Source organism: Bos indicus, chromosome 11 (assembly GCF_029378745.1).
Source record: "Bos indicus isolate NIAB-ARS_2022 breed Sahiwal x Tharparkar chromosome 11, NIAB-ARS_B.indTharparkar_mat_pri_1.0, whole genome shotgun sequence".
Lineage (NCBI taxonomy): Eukaryota > Metazoa > Chordata > Mammalia > Artiodactyla > Bovidae > Bos > Bos indicus.
In genome coordinates, this window is record NC_091770.1 from 67550737 (window position 1) to 67575072 (window position 24336).

At 40.7% G+C, this 24336-nt stretch overlaps 1 protein-coding gene across 2 annotated transcripts in view; it reads right to left on the reverse strand.

Moving 5' to 3' along the window:
• The window catches only part of GFPT1 (glutamine--fructose-6-phosphate transaminase 1), a 64577-nt gene extending 51619 nt beyond the window's left edge, over window positions 1-12958 (reverse strand). For both annotated transcript variants that reach the window (XM_070798908.1, XM_070798907.1), the window contains exons 1-3: window positions 12739-12958; window positions 2403-2510; window positions 58-165 (exon numbers count right to left, since the gene is read on the reverse strand). In XM_070798908.1, the coding sequence (XP_070655009.1) occupies window positions 58-165; window positions 2403-2510; window positions 12739-12745 (223 nt within the window). In that variant the 5' untranslated portion in view covers window positions 12746-12958. The remainder of the gene's footprint in view (window positions 1-57; window positions 166-2402; window positions 2511-12738) is intronic.
• Window positions 12959-24336: the final 11378 nt, after the last annotated feature.

Sequence of the window (24336 nt, forward strand, 5' to 3'; positions counted from 1 at the left end):
AGGAAGGGAGAAGGAAGAAAAGAGGAGGGGGGACAAAAAACAAACTAAGTACATTACTGTGAACTTCTTCATCCAGTGCCTTAACTTTTCCTTTCTTCTTAATGAGCTGGATTTTGCAGGCATTGGCTTCCCAATCTTTATCATTGCCTCCGTCAATTCCCACACCTGAATCATCCAGAGGTAGAAAAGCAAGATTTAGAAATTGGCTACTACTTAGAAACTATGACTGAAAGGCAGAACTTGTAAGTGAAAAATAAATTTTTTTCATCTAATTAATTCATTTACTTATCAATTCAAAATTTACTGAAAACATACTATATGTCAAGAACCATGATAGCCACTAGAGATAAAAATGAAGAAAATTCAATTCCTGTTCTCAAATTTCTCAACAGTCTATTGAGAAGACAGACAAGGAAAAAATAATTACCATACAGTGTGGTTTTAATATAATAAAAGTCATGTGACTAGAATAAAAGTGCTACAGGTTGCGACTGCAGCACAATGGAGATACAGAGAAGACTGGCACCACCTCAGAAGCAGGGTAAGGAAGGGATGCCAGGACACACAGCTCTCAAGATTCTACTAAAGTTCCTACAGAATTTGAAAAAGTTACTCTAGAGGTACTGGAAAACCACTGAGTTGTTTCAAGCAGAGAAATGACACGGCAAAGAAGTTTAGAAAACTCTTTGAAAACAGTGCAAAAGCTGGAGGAGAGAAACAGGGAAGAAGAAACCTGCTGTCAGAAGTTACAGTTACAGCAAAGCAAAAATGAGGAAGGCCTGAGCTACACAATGGTCATGAAGTGATGGGTGTACTGAAAAGCAGAACTGACTAAAGGTAACGAGAGAAAGCAACTCCCAGGCTCAAAGGACTTGCTGAATGACTGGCTGTTGGCAAAAGGAAGAGAGAAAGGATAGAGTGAGACACGGATGAGAACTGGAATGTATTCAGTTCAATTCTGAGCATGCAAGGTTTACAATATCGTGGTTTGTCCAGGGAAAAATTTCTAAGAAGTAGCCGGAAAAACAGGTGTGCAACATGGGAAATACATATGGATTGTAAGTCACCAACATACAGGAGGCTGATGAAGTCAGAGCTCACGCACAAAGATACAAAATAAGGAAAGAGGACTCAGGAAAACACTGAGTAAGTCAAAAAGTTCATTCGGGTTTTTCCACAGGATGTTATGGAAAAATCCAAATGAACTTTTTGGCCAACCCAATATCTTGAGGAACATTAAAATAAGTAATAGGTGAAAGAAAAGCAGCCTCCAAAGCAGACAAAAAAGAAATAATCAGCAAGTTAGGAAGAGAATGAGAAGATATGTTGTCAGAGGTGAAGGAGAGAGAGAATTTGAAGAACAAAGAGTTGAGGAATTGACTTTCCATTAGCTGAGGAAGAGTCAAGGAAGATAAACGCCCATTACATAGGGCAATGTTGAGTGTAAAGAGTTAATATGGTAGGCCCAAGACCGCTATCTTAGAAAGGCTTGCTTGCAAAGCTGGCCCCCACCAGGTTAACTGATTAAGAATGGCTTATTGCACCTATACCATTGGAGCAAACAATGTGGCTTATGCTGAACATCCACTTCCCTTCTAAGAGCCTGCAATGTTGGTACATGTTAGGCACCAGGTATCTACATAACCAGCCCACAGTGACAATCTTGAGCACAGAGTTAGTAATGAGCTTCCCTGGTACACATTTTACACATGTTGTCCAACTCGCTGGGGGAATCAAGCACGTGTGGGGACTCCACAGGGAGAGAATTCTGAAGCCTATGCCTGGCTTCCTCCAGACTTCGCCCCACGCACCTTCTCTCTTTGTTAATTTTGCTTTTTATTCTTTTGCTATAATAAACTATAGCCATGAGTACAATTATATGCTGAATGCTCTGAAGGAATCAGTGAAACTGGAGATGGTCTTGGGAACCCCAATATGATTAAGGGAAGGAGTTGGAGTAGAACATAAAGTTGACAAAAAGTTATTTTTCTTTGCTTTGTCATTTATGTAAGACAGAATCTTGGGCAAGATCACACGCCAGAAGCATGGAATCCATGGAGAAAAAGAAATTAAAAGATATTGGAAAGAAAAAAAATTTTAGAGAGTAAAGCCTTCAAAAACTCTGTTCTATAATGAAAATGGCCCCAGTAACTTGTTTTTACAGTAACATTCTTAGCACAAGAAGAGACCCATAAGAAGCAATTCTCTACATAAATGGTAATGTTGTTGAAACTGAATGAACAACCCTTAAATATGATAAAAAACAAAAATTCTTCAGATTTTAGATTTACCAGAAACAACAAAATGGATATTATAAAAAGTCTAGGAACCGAAAACAAAAAACCCTTTTTATTGAGAGTCAAGAATCATGCAACACCCGTAATATTTTTTAAAGGAAATACCAGCAGAATCGTATCCTCTGTACTCCAGTCGCTGAAGGCCTTTGATTAGCGTCTCCAAAATTTCTCGTCTTGTGCGAGGAACATGGTAGTTTAAGTAAGCAAATATACCTGCAAATAAACAAATTTAATTAATAGAAAATTCTGACTAGAGAATCAAAATTGGCATAGTTATGACCAAAACCCTAATTTGCATAATAATGTATAAGATGTGCAAAAAAGGTGAAGCTTGAGTCCATCTTTGAAAACAAAAGAAATCTTCACTTCAAACTGTTCAAAGGCAGTGAAACTTTTTCAATTCTTATACATATAAAAAAGACTGAAGCAAATATGTCAAAACAAATGTTCAGTTTTTCAAAGAAGTTTGTAAGACTGGTGACTTACCTTCATCATTGACATTTTATCAAGTAAAATTTATTTTTCAAAATTAACCAACAAATTTAGGATTTATGTTCTATACACTGAGCATTATTTTTAAAGGAAAACATTTTCTGAACTAAATATTTTAAGTAACATATGTACCCTACAAAACTTACATAGAATAATTTTTCTTACTTTCAATGACCATGCTATCAACACATTTAGGAATAAATAACTTATAAATAACAATGATGTGAAGAATACCCACAATCTAAATCATTTAATCATAGAGAAAAAGGCTTAAAAAATATGTAATCATCATAGAAGCAGTGGTTTCTCACTTGTTCACCAGACTCTAGTAAAGGACAAATAACTGTAACACATATTATTAACTCTTGAGAATTCTCACTCTTGAGAACCAATCAAGACAGCATATTAAAAAGCAGAGACATTACTTTGCCAACAAAGGTCCGTCTAGTCAAAGCTATGGTTTTTCCAGTAGTCATGTATGGATGTAAGAGTTGGCCTATAAAGAAAGCTGAGCACCGAAGAACTGATGCTTTTGAACTGTGGTGTTGGAGAAGACTCTTGAGAGTCCCTTGGACTGCAAGGAGATCCAACCAGTTTATCCTAAAGGAAATCAGTCCTGAATATTCATTGGAAGGACTGATGTTGAAGCTGAAACTCCAATACTTTGGCCACCTGATGCAATGAACTGACTCATTTGAAAAGACCCTGAAGCTGGAAAGACAGAAGGCGGGAGGAGAAGGGGATGACAGAGGATGAGATGGTTGGATGGCTTCACCAACTCGATGGACATGATTTTGAGTAGGCTTCAGGAGATGGTGATGGACAGGGAAACCTAGCATGCTGCAGTCCATGGGTCGCAAAGAGTCGGACACGACTGAGTGACTGAACCTGAACTGAGAATTCATAGAAAAGGAGCAATCATTTCGAAAAGCAAAACTATAAACAGAGACTTGTACAACATAAACTGATCCAGTAAAGTGGCAACAGAACACAGGTAAAGGAAATCCACATTTTAGGAATAGCAGCATGAAAATATTCTGAGGTCTTCCATGATTGTGCTTTGGCCAGCAAGAATATAGCTTAAATGTATAAAAACTGAAAAATCAAACTATAAGATCAGATCAGATCAGTCGCTCAGTCGTGTCTGACTCTTTGCGACCTCATGAATCGCAGCACGCCAGGCCTCCCTGTCCATCACCAACTCCTGGAGTTCACTCAGACTCACGTCCATTGAGTCAGTGATGCCATCTAGCCATCTCATCCTCTGTCATCCCCTTCTCCTCCTGCCCCCAATCCCTCCCAGCATCAGGGTCTTTTCCAATGAGTCAACTCTTCGCATGAGGTGGCCAAAGTACTGGAGTTTCAGCTTTAGCATCATTCCTTCCAAAGAAATCCCAGGGCTGATCTCCTTCAGAATGGACTGGTTGGATCTCCTTGCAGTCCAAGGGACTCTCAAGAGTCTTCTCCAACACCACAGTTCAAAAGCATCAATTCTTCGGCGCTCAGCCTTCTTCACAGTCCAACTCTCACATCCATACATGACCACAGGAAAAACCATAGCCTTGACTAGATGAACCTTTGCTGGCAAAGTAATGTCTCTGCTTTTGAATATGCTATCTAGGTTGGTCATAACTTTCCTTCCAAGGAGTAAGTGTCTTTTAATTTCATGGCTGCAGTCACCATCTGCAGTGATTTTGGAGCCCAGAAAAATAAAGTCAGCCACTGTTTCCACTGTTTCCCCATCTATTTCCCATGAAGTGATGGGACCAGATGCCATGATTTTCGTTTTCTGAATGTTGAGCTTTAAGCCAACTTTTTCACTCTCCAAAAGCCTTAAAGAAGTCCAAATCCCAATAATGCAACACATTCAGAAAAATTCACTACTAAATCAGCTCTCCCTTAAGAAATGTAATTCCTTCCCTGGCATTCCAGTGATTAAGACTCTGCACTTCTAATGAAGGATGTGTGGGCTCGATCCATGGTTGGGGAACTAAGATCCTATGTGCAGTGAAACATGGCCAAAATTTTTTTACAAATAAAAATAAAAGAAATATAATTCCTTTTTCCTGAGATTTATTTTTTTATTGAGGTAATACTGAGGCATTTCTTTCTACCTCAATATAATTTATGAGGTATTTATTTTTTTATTGAGGTAATAAGTTGCATGTATATAACATTATCGGAGAAGGAAAGGGCAACCACTCCAGTACTCTTGCCTGGAAAATTCCATGGATGGAGGAGTCTGGTAGGCTACAGTCCATGTGGTCACAGAGAGTCGGACATGACTGAGCGACATCACTTTCCTTCTTTCTATAGTTCCTTTTGGAGAAGGAAATGGCAACCCCTCCCCACCTCCAACAGTGTTCTTGCCTGGAGAATCCCATGGACAGAGGGGCCTGGTGGGCTGCAGTCTATGGGGTTGAAAAGAGTCAGACACGACTAAGCAACTAACACACATACACATACAACATTATATTTCTACTTCTGTATACCTTATATACTCTGTTCTGTGTTGCTACATTCTTGTTTTTGTTTGGTTTGTTCACTTAAAGAAATGCAATTCTGATGGTAAAAAAATAATACATTCATAGAATTAAAGATGAAATATGATAATCAAATACCAATTTTTAAAACAATTTAAATGTTAATGACAAAAACATTGTTTTTAAGACAAGTTATAGAGAGATTCAATACATTTTTTAAAAGAAAATTCACAGTGATGTCATACTAAATTCACTAATTTCAACACATGTAATTCAACAACATTCAACTTTGATATTTTTCCTAACTTCAATCTCCCTGGTTTACATTGGTTCATTGTATGGATCCTGAGATCCCGAGTACAATTTTATAGGAAGAGAAATATTCTCTAAACCAATATCCCTCTCCAAACAAACAAGGTTTTTATTTATCTGGCTGCGCCAGGTCTTAGTCACAGCACACAGGACCTCTGGCCTTCACTGCAGCGTGCAGGACCTTAGTTACCCAACCTGAGATCGAACCCGCGCCCGGCAATGGAAGCACAGAGGGTTAACCACTGGACCGCCAGGGAAGTTTCACATAAGTATGTATGTTTTTTATATTGTCTGTTGATTTCCTATTAGCAATACTAAGATTCATCACAGCTTTACGGTAAAGACAACTATATCGCTTAGCCTATGATACTCTGAAAGTATTCTCATAACAATTTCTAGGCCTTTAGATACTGACAACACTGATTTCAAGACATTCATATTTTCTTTCTTTGTGGTCCATATAAAAATGGTACATTTCCCAATAAATGGCATCTTATATTCAATGAAATACCATATATCAATTCCAATTCAAAACCTGCCTTTCTCTCAAGAGAGGAAGCACTACTATTACCAATAATCATTACTGTCATTGTTTTGGTTCACTATTGGAACAAAGTAAAAAAGAAGAGGTAGAATAGAGGAAGTAGTAGGAGTGATATTTCTCCTTGCATAACTAGGCAGAAACTAAGAGGATTAAAAGGACAACACACATAGAAAAATTCTCTAAGATCAAAGTATCAGAGCTGGGAGAAGAAAGTTAGTTATCCAGCATTAGGAAAATGAAAGATAAAGAGGATAAATCTGTTGATTTACACACCAGCCCCTTGAGAGCACAGCTGGCCCACTTGTTCAGGTTAGGGGGTTATCTGTAATCTTGGGGAAAACAGAACCGCAAACAATTGCCAATTGGGCATGCAGAGCATATTTACAGCCGTTTACAGGGTAGGTATTCATAACTCAAAGCGACAGAGTAGCAATCCCTACTTCAGGTCTTTGGTATTTGTCTTGTCAAACCTCACAATAAACAGTTCTGCTTAAGGTAACTACAAAAGCCTAAAAACCAACTCTTCACAGCTCTTCAGTAACTGTTCCAATGCCACTAACAGTAGTAGCTATATGGAGCACAGGAGATTTTCTACTGCCAAGTCAGCTTGTGTTTCCAAAGTGAAAATTTCTTGTTAATGTAATATACCTGGAATAAATATATCCCTAACTGAAGCAAGAGGCTGCACCTACAAGCACCATTCTCAGAAAATGGCAACTTAAATTCAGTGACATAAAAGCACTTATAAGCGCCTTGCTTAACAAGATATTCAGACATGACCTAGATCATAGACTTGACACACCTGGTTAAAAGCAATCTAGTTATAGGCAAAGACTGTTCAACTGTACTGAAATGAAAACAATGCAATTTAGCTGACCAATCACATTATTGTTTCTATGTCTGGTTTAATTTAGGTTCTTATGAACAAAAAATTTTACTTTATATGAGGTATTATTAACTTGCAATATTGTATTAGTTTCAGGAAGAAATTTTGCTCTTCCGTATTTTCTCACTTTGACAGCTTCAATATTCTGATGAGAACCTAGATATCAGAGTTTATCAGTATTAAGAGTTCAAATCCCTTCTCCAAATTTTATATTTTCTGAAACAATCCATCCACAATGTCATTTGTTTCCTTTTTACAATTCTTATAACAACTTACAAATTATCACTAAAGATTCAAATTACACAAATCCTACAGAATAAATTGTGAAAAATCTCTTTTCCACCTCCATACAAGAGATAACTACCATTAACCCCACACAAATTGCACCAAACCTTCAGGTATGAATTTTTCTACATATATAAACTCAGATGTATATGGTCTTAGAGGTTTTTCTAAAAGCATATGAATGTGATAATACACATATTGTTCTGTATTTTTCTCTTAAGATGTTGGAGATCTTTTTATGTCAGTACAACACATCCACCCCAGTCTATTTAATGGCTGGATAATAATAGTAGATCATAATAGACTTCTCATTTTTTACCCAGCCATTTACCTATTTATTGAGGCTTTCCTAACTCTTTGTAATTATAAACAATTCTGCAATTAAAGTTATACACAACTGGACACTTGCCATAAAACACAGTCAATACTATAATTGTGCAGGCACATTCTATAGGTAAGATTCCTCTAAAAGATGAAATATTTGAGAGAACATTTTCTACAACCCCAAAAACACAAAGAAAAAATTATATGGAGTGACACAAGAGAAATTCCCATTTTTTATTTAACTGTTCAAAATCTTTTTCCTAGTTACAAAATGCTGGTTGAATTGTCCCCTACTTTTTTGTAAATACTTGTGGCCACTGGACGGAGCTCCAAAACACTTCTCTCTTGCGTATTTAACACCCTGGAACTCAAAGCTGTGTTTTAAACCCTGACATCACTAATTATACACTCCCTCACAGTCTACCTTTGTCATCATCTTTCCTGAGAAAAAGCATGCATTCCTTGCTTACACACATTCCAACATTCCATCTCTCCTGCTTCTCTCTGATCAATCACACATCAGACCACAGTTTTTCATCATCTTGCCAAGTCAGCCCCTCTGGGCCCATTATGCTCTCACCTGTGTCCCTGAGCACTCCTACAGTGAAATCCATCCATTTCAGGTCATCCATCCATCTGAAGTCTACTTTCCTAGAGACCCTCCCAACTGCTGACCAGTTCTGCTAATTCACTGTTTGTCTAACTTTCAAATCACCCCCAGATATTATGCTAAAGTCTAGAATCTAGACTAACTCTTAAATCCTCATTTCTCTCTTTCCAGCTTCTTTCTCATTTCTGGTAGATTCTTTGTAGAACTGAAGCCTTCTTCTTCATCTTAAGGGTATAATACTCTATACCTCTCTTATCCTTCCTTATAAACTCAAAATAGAGAAAGATATTCTACACACTATTCCATGAACCAACCTCTCCTACTTGAACAAACCTCTCCTACTTGTCTTGATAAGTGAGTCCTTGATTTTATAAATACAGAACTTTTTGTTAACATCAAAATATTATGAGGATCCTACACAACAGTTCAGTTCAGTAGCTCAGTTGTGTCTGACTCTTTGCAATCCCATGGACTGCAGCACACCAGGCATCCCTGTCCTACACAACAGTGGGTTGAGTTTTCATTATCTAATGATCTAGCTCAACTTTCAGTCAATTTAGAGACAATGCTTAGGGTATGAATCAACCAGTTAACACCTGGTTTTAATTTCATAGCTTACATGTTGGAAATCAACTTTTCAACTCTACCAGGGACTTCAGTTTCACAATATTGTCTCTCTTGTTGGTACACATGCTCTCTTCCTGAACACAAACTTAAATTCTTCTACCTTCATATGTGTAACTTCTCTAATGATTTCTTTATAGCCAAATGCAATTAATCTCTCTCTGCAGTATTAAACATGAATGACCTTTTTCTACTCTTACAGACTTTCTACTAAGGCAATATACCACTTTAGAACGTTTGCGCCTCTAACTACTATTCTTTGGCCTCTTTTCCTGGTACTTCAATTTCTTCTTTCAAACCCACTGGTAGTGCTTCTTAATTTATTATTTCTGACTTCATACATTGTTTGGTAAAATGTGTCATCAGTGGTGTCTCTCACAATGCACTAGTTCTTTACCAGCTGGCAGCAGTCCTCACCAAGAGTCCTATCCTGTCATCTGGAACATTCCTGGCCTAACCAGTCTCTGAATTTCTATTCATTTCACTCAAAATCTTAAACATGGCAATGAACAAGGACTGTGTTATTATCACCCACACCTGTTGCACGTGTATTTACTGTTCCTTTCAATCAGACAGCAATTCCTTGAAGGCAATTCCCTTGTTCTAGTCGTCTCTCCTAAGGGCAGAGTGCCAAGTACAAAGAGATCACTTAAAATTTCTTTTCTTTTACCAATATTTTGTTATTGAAGTATAGTTGCTTTATAATGGTGTGTTAATTTCTGATGTACATCAAAGTGACTCAGTTATACATACATATCAAATACCTTCTAGTACTTTCTAGGCACCTAAAATGTACAGTCAAAAATTCTCAAACCACAGAAAGAGAACACTATATTGCAGGATGCTAAGTAGGCATACAGTAAAAGAAAGTCTCCATAATTAAAGGTTTAAGAAATACTGGGTTAAACAAAGTTAACAGTTTTATTTGTAGAACTTCCTAAAAACTTTAAACTTGCTAATTGAGAATCTCCAAAAGCAGAATTACCCAAACTTATCTGTTACAAGACACCCACCTTATACTGCTCATTACCAGAACCTGTTAACTTTTCCTTTTCCAGGGAACACAACTGAGAAAATGCTCATTAAGCGATAATTCTTTTCTTTCACTTCTACTTCATACTCGGTATGTTTAAGAATATGGCAATATAACTAATTTTATGATTTATCATAGAAGCCAGTCTCAGCATCACTTAAATAGCCCCACAGCCATTACACAGTATAATTACAAAACAATTTTTAAGGATTCATTTCAGAATATTTTTTAATTGCGGCTCTCTAACTGCTTTTAAATACAATCTCATCTACGAAAATGTCGCTTATATATACCACTGAAGCAAAAACGTATAATCCCATACTTATGTAAAAAAAAAAATGCAGCAAAATCTGTTAAGAGCTGTGTGAAGTTTAAGTGAATTGACTCTTGCACTGAAGCCAAAGGTAAAACAGATTATAAAGGACAAAGTGCATTCCGAAGAATCAAGAATAAGAGGAAGACAAAGGTTCTTAATGTTTATTGGCACATGAAACGTTCCAATAAATCCTGCAATTAAAAAACTGAAAAAAAAAAAAAAAAGGCCAGTTCAGTATTGTTTAAATTTGCTTCTTAAGTTTATTTGACCATAAAATCTTTTTTCCCCTCAGTAACACTTACTAACATCCCAATACAATCTGATAAATAACAGTTTTACCAGTATTTCTGATTGGAAAAAGCTATCAAAAAAAGAATTGCTACCCTCATTCTTCTGTTTCAATATTCTGCAATGTTGAAATCAAATAATCATTTAGAAAACCTTTAACAAGCAGCAGGTATTCACAAAGTAAACCTCTAAATTTTCCCATCTAATCTCATCTCCACTCAGTTCCTCTGCCTAGAAATTCTATTTCAATAATTAATAAGTGGGAAGAAAACAAAGACAAATCTTGTCTTAACAGTTAACTTTCAGAACCATACACCAAAGAGAAGATAAATTCTGGATATTCCTGGAATCATGTAAAACTCTGATCCAGGTTAAGAGCAGGACCTTCGAAATGCCTCAAATACTAGTTTTTTATTTCTTGCTCCGTCACCTGTTTCCTCAGTAGTAAAACACGGTGGAATGGGGATGCTGGCTGTGTGAAAATGTCTAACATTTAATCTCCACCCTAAAATCTGAACCTCCACTCTTATCTGAACGTTTTCTAAACCAGATCTTATGTTTTCTTTTATACTAATCTATTTTTTACTTCCTTTTTCCTGGAACAAGATAAGAAATGATCTGCAACCAGAAAGCCAGGTACTTGACTAGGTGAATGCTTCATCACTTAGAAACACTTAATTACCAAACCAAGCACCCTGGGGACCCCCTTTAGTTTGGGGGCCAGCTCCAAACTAAATTATGTCTTTCGGAAAACCATTCTGCTACCCTGAGACACAGCAAAAGTATAACTGATTCTAAAGTCCACTCTTCCAAATAATTTCAGCAAGCTATTTATAGTTGTTTGTTTTTTGTGCAGTTTTTTTAGTCTACTCTAAATTTAAATCTGATCTTCATTTTAGAAGCTGAAATTAGCATTAAGTTAAATACAAGAAAAAGAGACACTAATCAGCACCAGCTACCTCCTGCTCAGTTCTTCTTGAAAAGGACTACAAAGAATAACTTTCCCAGGTAGCTTCAATTCTATTGCAATCATAATTCCCTTAAAAGGTGTTTATCTTCCAGGGGTAAAGTTGTTGTAAATTTCAATAAGGAAGGTAAGAATTCAATTCTTTTTGTTTACAATAGCCAAGTTAGTACCAATTTTAGAGCATATTAGTCATTTCAGATACAATTCTGACAATTCCTTTCGAACTCACTGTGCGTGCGTCCTAAGTCACTTCAGCCGTGTCCGACTCTGAGACCCTACAAACTGTAGCCCGCCAGGCTCCTCTGTCCTTTGTATTCCCCAGGCAAGAATACTAGAGTGGGTTGCCATACCCTCCTCCTGGGGAATCTTCCCGACCCAGGGTACGATCCTGCGTCTCCTTACATCTCCTGCATTGGCCGGTCGTTTCTTTACCACTAGCGCCACCTGGGAAGCCCCTTTTAATTCACAACACTTTCAGGTTACTATTAAAATGACTAAGTCTCAAATCATGTAATAGAAGAGCCTAACTTCAGGTTTTAGCTGTTCTAGGTAACACATTCATTAAATGTAGGCCAATATTTCTCATAAGTAAGTGTTTCAAATGGAAGCACACTCAAGGGATAAATGAAGTACGATCTCTCTCCACGGCCACTTCCGGGCCCATTCGCAAAGGTATTGATCAGCATTGGGTTCTGGTGAGTCGGGGGCAGGGGGCGGGGCGGGGCGGGGGGGTAGGCAGGAAGTAAGATCATGCATAATGTCATTATCGTAGTTCTAGTTATAGTTCTATTTTCTGCTGGGCGTGCCCGAAAGAAAGAAACTAAAATTAAGTATTTTTTAAAGGATAAATCCTAGAAACATGCGAGATAAATTCAAGAGACCTCACCTGATGTTCCACAGGTTGCCTCACTCACCTGGACTCTTTTGAATTCACTCCCCTCCACACCTCAGTTCCCTCAGCCCTCGCCCCTTTTCCAATACAAGACACTGCTTTTCCCTCCTATTTCTCTTCTTTTCGCAAAGCCCCCATTCGGCCCCCCAGATCCCCTCTAAGGCCCGCCCTCCTCTCAGGTGCCCTCCCAGGTCCACCCCTCCACACTCCAGCTCCCCTTCCCCCAGCAGCCTCAGCCACCGCGGGACGCCCCCGGCCCAACACCCAGATTTCGCACCCTCCACACTCCCGCTCCCCGCTCCCGCCGGCGCCACCGGCCTCAACGGCGCCCGCACGGCACCCCAGCACCGCCCCGCAACACGCCCCCCGCCCGCGGCCCCCTTACCACACATGCTGCAGGAGGCACGGTTGGCAAGGCGAATTGCGAGCGGCTGGCGAGTCCGGGAGCGTACACGAGCCTGTAGGGCAACCCGCGAGCTTGGGGACCAAGGGGGCGCCGACACGACTCCCTCAGGGGATGCGACGGCGGAGGCAACGACAGCGGTCTCGGCCTCCCGGGCTTGCCAGCAACTGCCGCGGGGCCCCGCCCCCCGGCGCGCACCGCGCCGCCGCCGCCGCCGCCCGCAGGTCCCATTGGGCCGCGCCCGCGCCGCTCACGCGCAGGTCCCGCCTCCTCGCACCGCCCCGCCCCGCCCCGCCCCCGAGCCCACGCAGGCCCTGGCCTGCTGGCGGCGGAGACGTGGCACCGGTTCGTGGCCGTATCCGCTTGAGGTTCCTGGAGACGCCCGCCCCGGGGGCGAGCAGCGCTAGGCACTGCCCTGCGGGGAATAAGGAACACGGCGGCTGGCAGGGAACGACGAAAGGATCAGTAAAGAGGATGGACTTGTTAGCAAAGCAAATAGCGTGCGTTGTTCGCCTCGTGTAGCCCAAGGCCCCAAGACCCAGCACCCCATCGAGCGGAGGAGGAGGAGGAAGAGAACAGGCGGCCTTATCCTGGGGGACCAACAAGTCAGGAAGGGAAAAGGACGGAAGACTGATGAGAAATTGCACAGGATTGAGTGAGGGGAGGGGAGAAAGGCAGTATTCAGGTTCGGCCAGTCTTTCTGGTGACAGGAGATTCAGGTCCCAGCTTAAGCTCCAAGTCATACGCGTGGCCTCTAAAACCTCTGCTCCCCATACCCACCGCATAACCCCCGTTTTTTGCAGAGGCTGAGGGGCTGACTGTAAGGTTCAACTATCCAATACTATGTGCTCGGGCTTAAGAAACTCTGCTGGCCCAGACTTCGAATGGCCAACAGGAGAGGAGTGTAGGAATTGCCTAGATTTGACAGCCTTAGCTTGGGCTCATGAATGATTAATTCTATGAATTAATGCACCATTCCTGCCAAGAGAGACTTAATCAGAGAGAGACGATGTTTCTGAAAATTTACTACCTGAGCATTTGCTTTAAGAAGATTTAAATGCTATCTTTGATCAAACGTAGAGTGCTATCATAACTCAATTAATGGCCAAGATTAGAATCAAGTAAAATTTGTGTTGTATACAGAATACCACATGATATTCTGACTCCACGTCTCTCGCACTACTGATGTCTTCCTACTCTACCTTTCAGTCCTCTACACTCTGAACAGGTAGTTTCTCAACTGGGCAGTTTCTCAACATCCTCAATCTTTTGCATGTATTAGTTAACCTTCAGGGAATCCCCAGCCCATCTCTGCCTAAGTACTGCTTCTTGGGGAAAACCCTTTTTGTCTTCCCCAGAGAGACTTAAGCCTATTCATTAACCTCTCATTCTTTGAGCTGCCGGATTTAAAGCAATATGCATCTATATTTTATGATTTTTTGTATATTTCCCTGCAAAGCTAAGTTTCTTGAGAGTAGAACAAGTCTTTGCATGCCCAGCACCTAGTATACCCTAGCACAAAGTAAGAGATCAAAAATGTTTCTGAATGAGTGGGAAAAGTCCTGTGTTCTTAGCAGAATTGACTTTCTATGGTTGGTTATCTAATCAAATGCAAAGGGCTTTCCAGTTTTTCTTAGAGGAAAAAAGATGTCCTTTTAGCATATATCTGTAAAAGATGAAAACACTAATTCAAAAAGATACGGTGCACTCCAATGTTCAGCACTATTTACAGTAGCCAAAGTATGGAAGCAATCTAAATGTCTATCGACAGATGAATGGATAAAGAAGGTGCATTATATTCCATTACATACTCTCTCTCTCTCTCTCTCTATATATATATATATATGATGGAATTTTATTCAGCCATAAAAAGAATGAAATAATGCCATTTGCAGCAACATGGATGGTCCTAGAGATTATCAAACTAAGTGAAGTAAATCAGACAAGCATAAATATCACAGGATATCAGTTATAAGTGGAATCTAAAAAATTATACAAATGAACTTATTTACAAAACTAAAGTAGACTCACAGACATAGAAAACAAACTTATGGTTACCAAAAAGGAAAGGGGGGAGGGATAAATTAGAATTTGGGGGTTAACATACACACACTGCTATATATAAAATATATAATATATATAAAATAGATAACCAACAAGGACATATTGTATGGCACAGGAAACTATTAATACATTCAACATATATATATATATATATATATATATATATATATATATATAAAACTGAATCACTTTGCTGTACACCTGAAACTAACCCAACATTGTAAATCAACTATACTTCAATAAAAAGTTGTTTGTTTTCAAAAAAGGAAAAAGATGCCCTTTTATCACTGTTCTCAAAGGAAGACAGAAAAATGTCACATTTAACTAATTAAAGTACTTCTTACCTGAAAGCCATTTAATATTTCAGGCCCTGAAATAGGTTCCTTAATTACCCATAGCAAAGTTAAAAAACAGTGAGCTGTTTGCTGTTTGTTAATAGACTACACATTTTTTAACTCAAGAGGCAAAAAAGTCTATGCATGTACATATTAGCCTCAGAACCGTGATCTAAGAGATTCTGGCAAAATCTTAGTGATATTTACTTAGTGATATTCACTCAAGGAGTGAAGGTACGATTCCAAAGTTTGAACATTACTTTTGTGCATCACCAGAAAACCCGTTGATGCCACAAAGAAAATGTTACCCAGTGTCACCAAAGTTCTCATGCTCAAACTAATTATCTATCAGACCCTGGCTTTCCTCTTTTGCTTGCTCATCTATCTTGACTACCAATTTGTCTTGTCCGTTCTACAGCTATTTTGGAAGATGCTTATGCACCAGTTGCCAGGAAGAAACTTTGAAGGTCAATATTTTCCCAGCCCAACCTTGAACAAGCTCACCCACCCACTGCAACAAAGAGCCTTTGTAACCATCAGTCGAAAGACACTGATACAGAAGAACTTTGTCTGACCCCCATCTCTACAGAGCTTTGCCATAGCTGGACCTTTGGGGATAAGGGCTGGAGGAGAAGAAAATAAATGGTCTATGAAAGAAACAGGACATCTGGGTCTAATTCAAACATCTGAGGAAATGGAAAAGATTTTCTTTCCTGAACGAAAGTTCTGAACTAACTGAACTCAAAAAAAAAAAAAAAAAGTAAGGATGGTTCAGTTCAGTTCAGTCGCTCAGTTGTGTCCGACTCTTTGCGACCCCATGAATCGCAGCACGCCAGGCCTCCCTGTCTATCACCAACTCCTGGAGTTCACTCAGACTCACGTCCAGTGAGTCAGTGATGCCATCCAGCCATCTCATCCTCTGTCATCCCCTTCTCCTCCTGCCCCCAATCCCTCCCAGCATCAGAGTCTTTTCCAATGAGTCAACTCTTCGCATGAGGTGGCCAAAGTACTGGAGTTTCAGCTTTAGCATCATTCCTTCCAAAGAAATCCCAGGGCTGATCTCCTTCAGAATGGACTGGTTGGATCTCCTTGCAGTCCAAGGGACTCTCAAGAGTCTTCTCCAACACCACAGTTCAAAAGCATCAATTCTTTGGCGCTCAGCCTTCTTCACAGTCCAACTCTCACATCCATACATGACCACTGGAAAAACCATAGCCTTGACTAGATGAACCTTTGTTGGCAAAGTAATGTCTCTGCTTTTCAATGCTATCTAGGTTGGTCATAACTTTCCTTCCAAGGAGTAAGCATCTTTTAATTTCATGGCTGCAGTCACCATCTGTAGTGATTTTGGAGCCCAAAAAAATAAAGTCTGACACTGTTTCCACTGTTTCCCCACCTATTTCCCATGAAGTGATGGGACCGGATGCCATGATCTTCGTTTTCTGAATGTTGAGTTTTAAGCCAACTTTTTCACTCTCCACTTTCACTTTCATCAAGAGGCTTTTTAGTTCCTCTTCACTTTCTGCTATAAGGGTGGTGTCGTCTGCATATCTGAGGTTATTGATATTTCTCCCAGCAATCTTGATTCCAGCTTGTGCTTCTTCCAGCCCAGAGTTTCTCATGATGTACTCTGCATATAAGTTAAATAAGTGATCCTGTTGAATATGATGGTTCTCAGCCTTCTCCTTGCCATGCTAACTGATGGGCTGAAGGCCATTAGAGATTTCATTGTCTTTACCAATGAAACAAAGAACCATAATTGAAATGGCTTTATAAGATTTTTAAATGCTCCCATGTTTATGATTTTTGTTATCCCTCATCTGGATTATAACAATAAGTAGCAATAAATTACTAAAATTAAAAAGGCCTGGGTACAAAATTCTAGTTATAAGATAAATAAGTCCTGGGGATGTAGTGTACAGGATGGTGACTATAATTAATGAGACCATATTATATATTTGAAAGTTGCTAAGATATTAAAAGTTCTCATCTCCAGGGTCAAAAATTATAACTGTATGGTGATGGATGTCACCTAGACTTATTGTGCTGATCATTTGTAATAAGTACAAATCAATAATTTTATATGCCTGAAACGAATATATGTCAATTATATCCCAATATTTTTAATTAATTAACTTTTATTGTTGGCTGCACTGGGTCTTTGTTGCTGCACACAAGCTTTCTCTAGTTGCAGTAAGCAGGGGCTACTCTTCACTGTGGTGCATGGACTTCTCATTGCGGTGGCTTCTATTGTTGCAAAACACAGGCCCGAGAGCACAGGCTCAGTAACTGTGGCCCATGGGCTTATTGCTCCTTGGCATGTGGGATCTTCCTGGAACAGGAATGGAACACGTGTCCCCTGCATTGGCATGCAGATTGTTAACCACTGGACCACCAAAGAAGCCCCTATCTCAATATTTTAAAAGGTCTGTGCATTAAAAGAATACAGGAAGCAAGGACATGTGTAGCCCACTTTTTCTGGAGTTCTGTGAAGTGTACTTCAGTGAACAGAGAAGGTGGTAGCAAGTATCAAAGGAAAAAGAAGTAGGCTGAGCCACAAAGGCCTATGAGAAGAAAGCAACAAACAGAAGAACAGAAGGCACCAGTCGTGGCCTCAGAAAGACCCCTCTAGTGAACCCCTTTGGTTCCACCACTGCCCCAGTTCATCCTATACACCTTCACACCAGAGTGATCTTTCAAAAATATAGATCAGATCCTGTTTCTCTCTGCTTCCAATTCAGTGGGTATCCTTCACCTGCAGGGTTAAGTCCAGATTCCTATGCACACACCATTTGTTATTCAGATCTCACTCTTGTCAGTTTTATTAGCATCATCTCCCACCGTTCTATTCAAGCATCTTATGGTCTAGCTATATTTAATCTATTGGTAGTTCCCTAAAGAAAAATCCTGAACTTTTGCATCTTTGCATTTCCCCTTTTTAAAAAAGAAGCATTAAAAAGGGAACCAAATATTAAGTAGTTAGGACTTAACTATAGAGAACTAGACAATTACTCACAAAATAAGATTATAAGGGAATCAGCAAGTTCCCTGTGCAAAATTACCTTCACTTCTTCCCTATCACATTTCCTGAACTCTACCTGTACATATATATTTAATGTGGAACACTACTCACTACTCCCTCCCCAAGGAGATCTACATTAAGTCATTATCATCCATTACACTTTAGAGTGAAAATATGGGATTATTTTCATTTGGATATCAGGTGTGAAAAAAACCCCTTAGGAAATACAAGTTATGATGGGGATAAAGTGAAGATAATTCTAAAATTAGAAGGAAGGCTGCTGCCGCTGCTAAGTCACTTCAGTCGTGTCCGACTCTATGCGACTCCATAGACAGCAGCCCACCAGGCTCCCCCATCCCTGGGATTCTCCAGACAAGAACACCCAGACAAATTACCACACTGGGCGAGAAAGGGACAACATAAGGGCGTGTGGAATTAGGTGTGGTAATGCCGGAGAGAGGAGGCTGAGATATGGAAGAAGGAATCAGAAAGAAGTTGGAGATGAAGGCAAACTTTATCCACCGTGATGGTTGATTTTATGTGTCAATTTGGTTGCACTAGAGTGCCCTGATATTTGGTAAAATATTATATTCCGGATGTTTATATTCAATGGACTTTGAGTAAAGCACATTGCCTTCCATTACGTAGATGGGCCTCATCCAGTTAGTTAAAAGTTTGAACAGAACAAACACTGACACACCCGCCTCTAAGAGCTAGAAAGAATTCCCCAGCGGAACTGGAGTTGGATTGCAACATCAGCTCTTCCCTGTCTCCAGCCTGGAACCCATCCTGCATGCTTTGGACTCGCTAGCCTCCATGACTGCATGAGCCACTTCCTTAAAATGAATTTCACTCTCTCCCTTCTTCCCTCTCTCACTTTCTCTCCTCCTATCGCTCCTATTAGTTCTGTTTCTCTCTTTTCCCCTCCCTCTCTCCTTCTCTCTCACTCTCTCTCTCCCTGTCTGTCCTAACAGTTACGTTTTTCTAGAGAACCTTAATACATCCGAGGTTGATCTTACTGATTTCCTCAGTGTGAATATATGTATTTATTTTAAATTTCTAGAGGAAACTCAAACTAGTTGAAGAAGGGGATTTATTGGCTAATGTAATTGGAAGGACAGAGATACAGAGTTTCAAGTACATCTATATCCAGGGACACAAACTGTCAGAACTCTGTCTCTCTCTGTGACCTCATGGACAAGGAAAAGACCCCCACCCCACCCCCCACAGTTCTGAAATCACCTATTTCCAGCTTGCAGTCCAAGGGGAAAGAGGTTACTTCTCCATCCTCATTTTTTATATTCTAGGCAAGGATTCTGATGGGTCTAGTGTGAGTCACATGCCCCACTTCCATTGCAAAGAAGGCAGGACATGGTGATTGGACAGAGCCACATGGAGTCAGGAAAATGTAGGTCTTCAAAGGAAAGGATGAAAAGAATGAGGGGACACCAAAGACACACAATCAAAAGATGTCCACTCCTCAGGTTTGAGGACAAACTTGAGGTACTGACTCCAACTAGAATGAACAATGAACACACTTCCCAATACTCCCCTCTAGGGTGGCTCCAAATTTCCGCAGTACGCAGAACCTGGGGCAAGTTTTCTACCTCTGCTAGAAAGAAACTCATTCTACTGCCAAGAAATTGTCAACAAATTGGACACCATGAGATTAACCGGGCCTGTCTACTATTTCTGTCCTCTAGGATGTGACCTGGAGAAGGAAATGGCAACCCACTCCAGTGTTCTTGCCTGGAGAATCCCAGGGACGGCAGAGCCTGGTGGGCTGCCGTCTCTGGGGTCGCACAGAGTCGGACACAATTGAAGTGACTTAGCAGCAGCAGCAGGATGTGACCAGAGCCAAAATAAAAGTGGACCATTCTAGGGAGCTGCCTAGAGCTGAAAGACAGCTAGAAATGTACAGTGACGAAAAATACTGTTTTCTGGAGTTTCTTCCAAAAGTGGATTCTGCAGACTGTAAGCACCCTGTGGAATTGTCATTGATAATCCTGATGTGCAGAAGCAGAGCATAAGGCTGGGAGTGTAAATTTACCCTCACAAAGGGATGTAAATTCCCAATGGACTGGAGAGCAGCTAGCTTCATATTCCTGCATTTAAAACTGTCCACCATATGCACTGCTTTGGCCTGTAATGGTCTGGAGCAAATAACAGATGGAAAAGACATTTGTCCACTAGAAAGCAGCAGCTATGGAGACAAGAGATGCTTTTTCCCTTCCCTGAGATAGGAATACTCAGGAAAGGTACATGGGTTCAATTCCCTTAAGGCAAAATAGTACAGTATTGTGCAAAGGCTTTGCAACCAGAATGCCCAGGGGTCATGTTCCTGTCTTTTCCCCTTAAGTTCTATGGCAATGGAATATGTACTTCTCTTCTCTGTGCCTCATGGAAACAACAATAGTTACTGATCTCATAAGATTAAATGACTTCATAAATATAAGGTGCTTACAACAGTGTCACACAGTGAATGTACAATGAAAGTTTACTACTTTTATATACTTTGCTCATTATTCTGTTTAGGGTTTGTTGGGGCTCAAGGCAGGCACCCCAAAATATGCCTCAAAGACATATTATTTTGAATTCAAGTTACTTAAGAAATAGCCATTACAAGAGGGACTCACTGACCCTCTCGTCTCCCTGAAAGCAGGAAATAAATCTTCCATGTGACAGGTACCCTTCCTGTACTGGGAGGTAGGAAGACATCCTTATCAGTAGAGATAGGGAATTCAGACCAGGAGGTTATCTAAATAAACCTCGTCACTTCCTTTCTACCTTACAACCCACCCAAGTCCAAACTTCTTCCTTACTAATTGAGCCTGTGTGCTCAGTCACGTCTGGCTCAATGCAACCCTGCCAGGCTCCTTTGTCTGTGGGATTTTACAGGCAAGGATACTGGGGTGAGTTGCCATTTCCTCCTCCAGGGAATCTTCCCAACTCAAGGACTGAATCCAGTTTCCTGCCTCTCCTGCATTGGCAGGCAAATTCTTTACACTGAGCCACCTGGGAAGTCCTACTAATTAAGCACCCAAACTTACATTTCTTTGTTCTGTCAATTCCTCTCAACTTTGTCTGGAAATATAAAAGCCAACTGCTTTGGCCACTTCTTAGGTCGCATTGCTATGAGACATCTATAAGAATTAAATTTTTCTCTTTTTCTCCAGCTAATCTATCTTGTATCAATTTAATTATGTGTCCACTCATAAGAACTCAAGAGAGGTGGAGGGGGAAATTACTCCTTCCATGATAGGCTACACCCTAATTTTGTTTAGTAAAAAATCCTCCAGGTGCTCTCTTTACTTTTGGCCAATAATCTCTGTCTCAAATACATATTGAAATATCCCATAAAGTGCCTTCAAGAATATTTCATGTAACAAAAATTTTATACATTTTGAGGGGTTAATTTTTTTGTTTTAGTGAAAAACAACTAACTAATGATTACTTTCTTTGTGGCTGTCCGGGAGGAGGAAATTAAATATAACTTAAATATTCAAAATGAAAAACTATCACCTGATTAATCTAAACCTAAATTAATATTTGATTGAAAAAATATTTGAAAAAGTGGCTCAGTTAAAAATGTAAATTTGTTGTCATTTTAGGATCAACATTAGGCACTGCTGCTGCTGCTGCTAAGTCGCTTCAGTCGTGTCTGACTCCGTGAGACCCCATAGACGGCAGCCCACCAGGCTCTGCCATCCCTGGGATTCTCCAGGCAAGAACACTGGAGTGGGTTGCCATTGCCTTCTCCATTGTGTGAAAGTGAAAAGTGAAAGTGAAGTCGTTCAGTCGCGTCCGACTTGTAGCAACCCCATGGACTGCAGCCTACCAGGCTCCTCCATCCATGGGATTTTCTAGGCAAGAGTACTGGAGTGGCTTGCCATTGCCTTCTCCAAACATTAGGCACTGTCTACCACAAATAATTAAGCAGTAAAATTACTTACAAAGTTCTCCATGATTTACCAGGTTCTTTGTTAGAAGGCAACCAGCTTCAAATGAGAGTAATTGATAACAGCAGCTTTAACAAGAAAACCTTTTATCTCACATGATACTCTGAAAATGGGTGGTTCCTGGACTAGCTCAAAGGTCAATAGAGTCCTCAAATATCCAGATCTCCTTTTTTTTTCGCTTCTTCTTTGCCATTCTTAGCAAACTGGCTTTTCATGATCACAAGCTGACTGTCAGAGCCTTGGACATCAAGTCTTCATATTACAGTGTACCTAGCAGGGAGGAATGGAATGGAGAAGCAAAGAGCCTTCTTTACATGTAAACTTCCTTCTCTCTCAATCAAGGAAGACAATCTTTCCAGAACTTTCTAATAGACTTTCTCTTTCAGTTCACAGGCAGAGCTGGGTCATGTATCCATACTTAAGAGGCTTCTCTGGTGGCTCAGCTGGTAAAGAATCCACCTGCAATGAGAGAGACCTGAGTTCTATCCCTGGGTTGGGAAGACCCCCTGGAGAAGGGACTGGCTACCCACTCCAGTATTCTGGCCTGGAGAATTCCATAAATTGCATAGTCCATGGGGTCACAAAGAGTCGGACATGACTGTGTCCATACTTAGACTAATGACTGGCAAAGAAAAAAGGAGTTAAGATGTACTGAGTTAGACTAGTCATAATTTATCCCCTGGGACTGAGCTGAGACCTATCTTCCCTGGGCACAGGGCAAGCAAATGGTAACTGAGAAGACCTCTCAGTCAGAAGAAAGCCTCAGCGTAAACTCTCTGGCTGAAAGAAGGGTAGGCAGCCAAGAACTTCTACAGTGCTGTCCGCACAAAGCACTGCCTGCCTCTGCCCCATTCCAGCTAAGGCCTTCCTTCCACTTCACACTCAAGTCCTACTTAGCTTCCTGCAGTTCCCAAATACATCTCACAGCTTCCAGATTCTGATTACAACACTTTGTGTGCTGAGAACGTTCTCCACCTTTCCTCCTTGTTCCTCATGGCTGCTCTGTTTTGTAGAGAATCTTTCCAATAACTTGGCCTCTCAGTTCTGTGAGTTCCTATATTCCAGTAACTGAATCTCCCACCCCCACTCAGCCACTTATTTTGTGGCCAGACCCAAGACTGATTAACTGCATCTCCTCCACAATTTCAATTTCCTGTAGCTTCAGCTAAAGGGCAGGTTACTGTGCCTAGCTTACAAAGTAATTCCCAAAGTCTAACCTAAATTCATCTATAATGGCTGCTGCTGCTGCTAAGTCACTTCAGTCGTGTCCGACTCTGTGTGACTCCAGAGACGGCAGCCCACCAGGCTCCCATGTCCCTGGGATTCTCCAGGCAAGAACACTGGAGTGGCTTGCCATTTCCTTCTCCAATGCATGAAAGTGAAAAGTGAAAGTGAAGTCGCTCAGGTTGTCTACTTGAAAGTTACGCAGTCGTGTCCAACTCCTAGTGACCGCATGGACTGCAGTCTACCAGGCTTCTCCATCCATGGGATTTTCCAGCAAGAGTACTGGAGTGGGGTGTCATTGCCTTCTCCGCTATAATGGCTCAGGAAACAAATTCTCCAACCGCAATGCCCGGTTCTATGAACCAAAAGAACAAAAATAAAAACTTCTCTTTCCACCACTCACAAATGCTGGAGTTCTTTTTGTTTCCATCCCTACATTAATCTCCACACTTTTGGGGAAGAAAGTTCCAAAGATCCAACGTACTTATGTTTCCTTTCCTGATACTGTCTATGAACTGCTGTCTCTGAATTCCTATAGAAAAATAAGAAGGTGAAAGTGAAAGTCACTCAGTCCTGTCTGCCTCTGTGACCCCATGGACTATAGCCTGCCAGGCTCCTCTGTCCATGGAATTCTCCAGGCAAGAATACTGGAGTGGGTAGCTGTTCCCTTCTCCAGGGCATCTTCCCAACTGAGGAATAAACCCAGGTCTCCCTCATTGCAGGCAGATTCTTTACCATCAGAGCCACCAGGGAAACCCCATCAAAAACAAGAGAGACGTGTAATTTGCTATTTGGGTCATCTGAGAAAAGTTACCCCTATGGGGTAGAAAGTTGTTCTTGTTCAGTTGCTAAGTTGTGTCTGACTCATCGCAACCCCATGGACTGCAGCAAGCCAGGCTTCCCTGTCCTTCACTATCTCCTGGAGTTTGCTCAAATTCATGTCCATTGAGTTGGTGATGCTGTCTAACCATCTCAT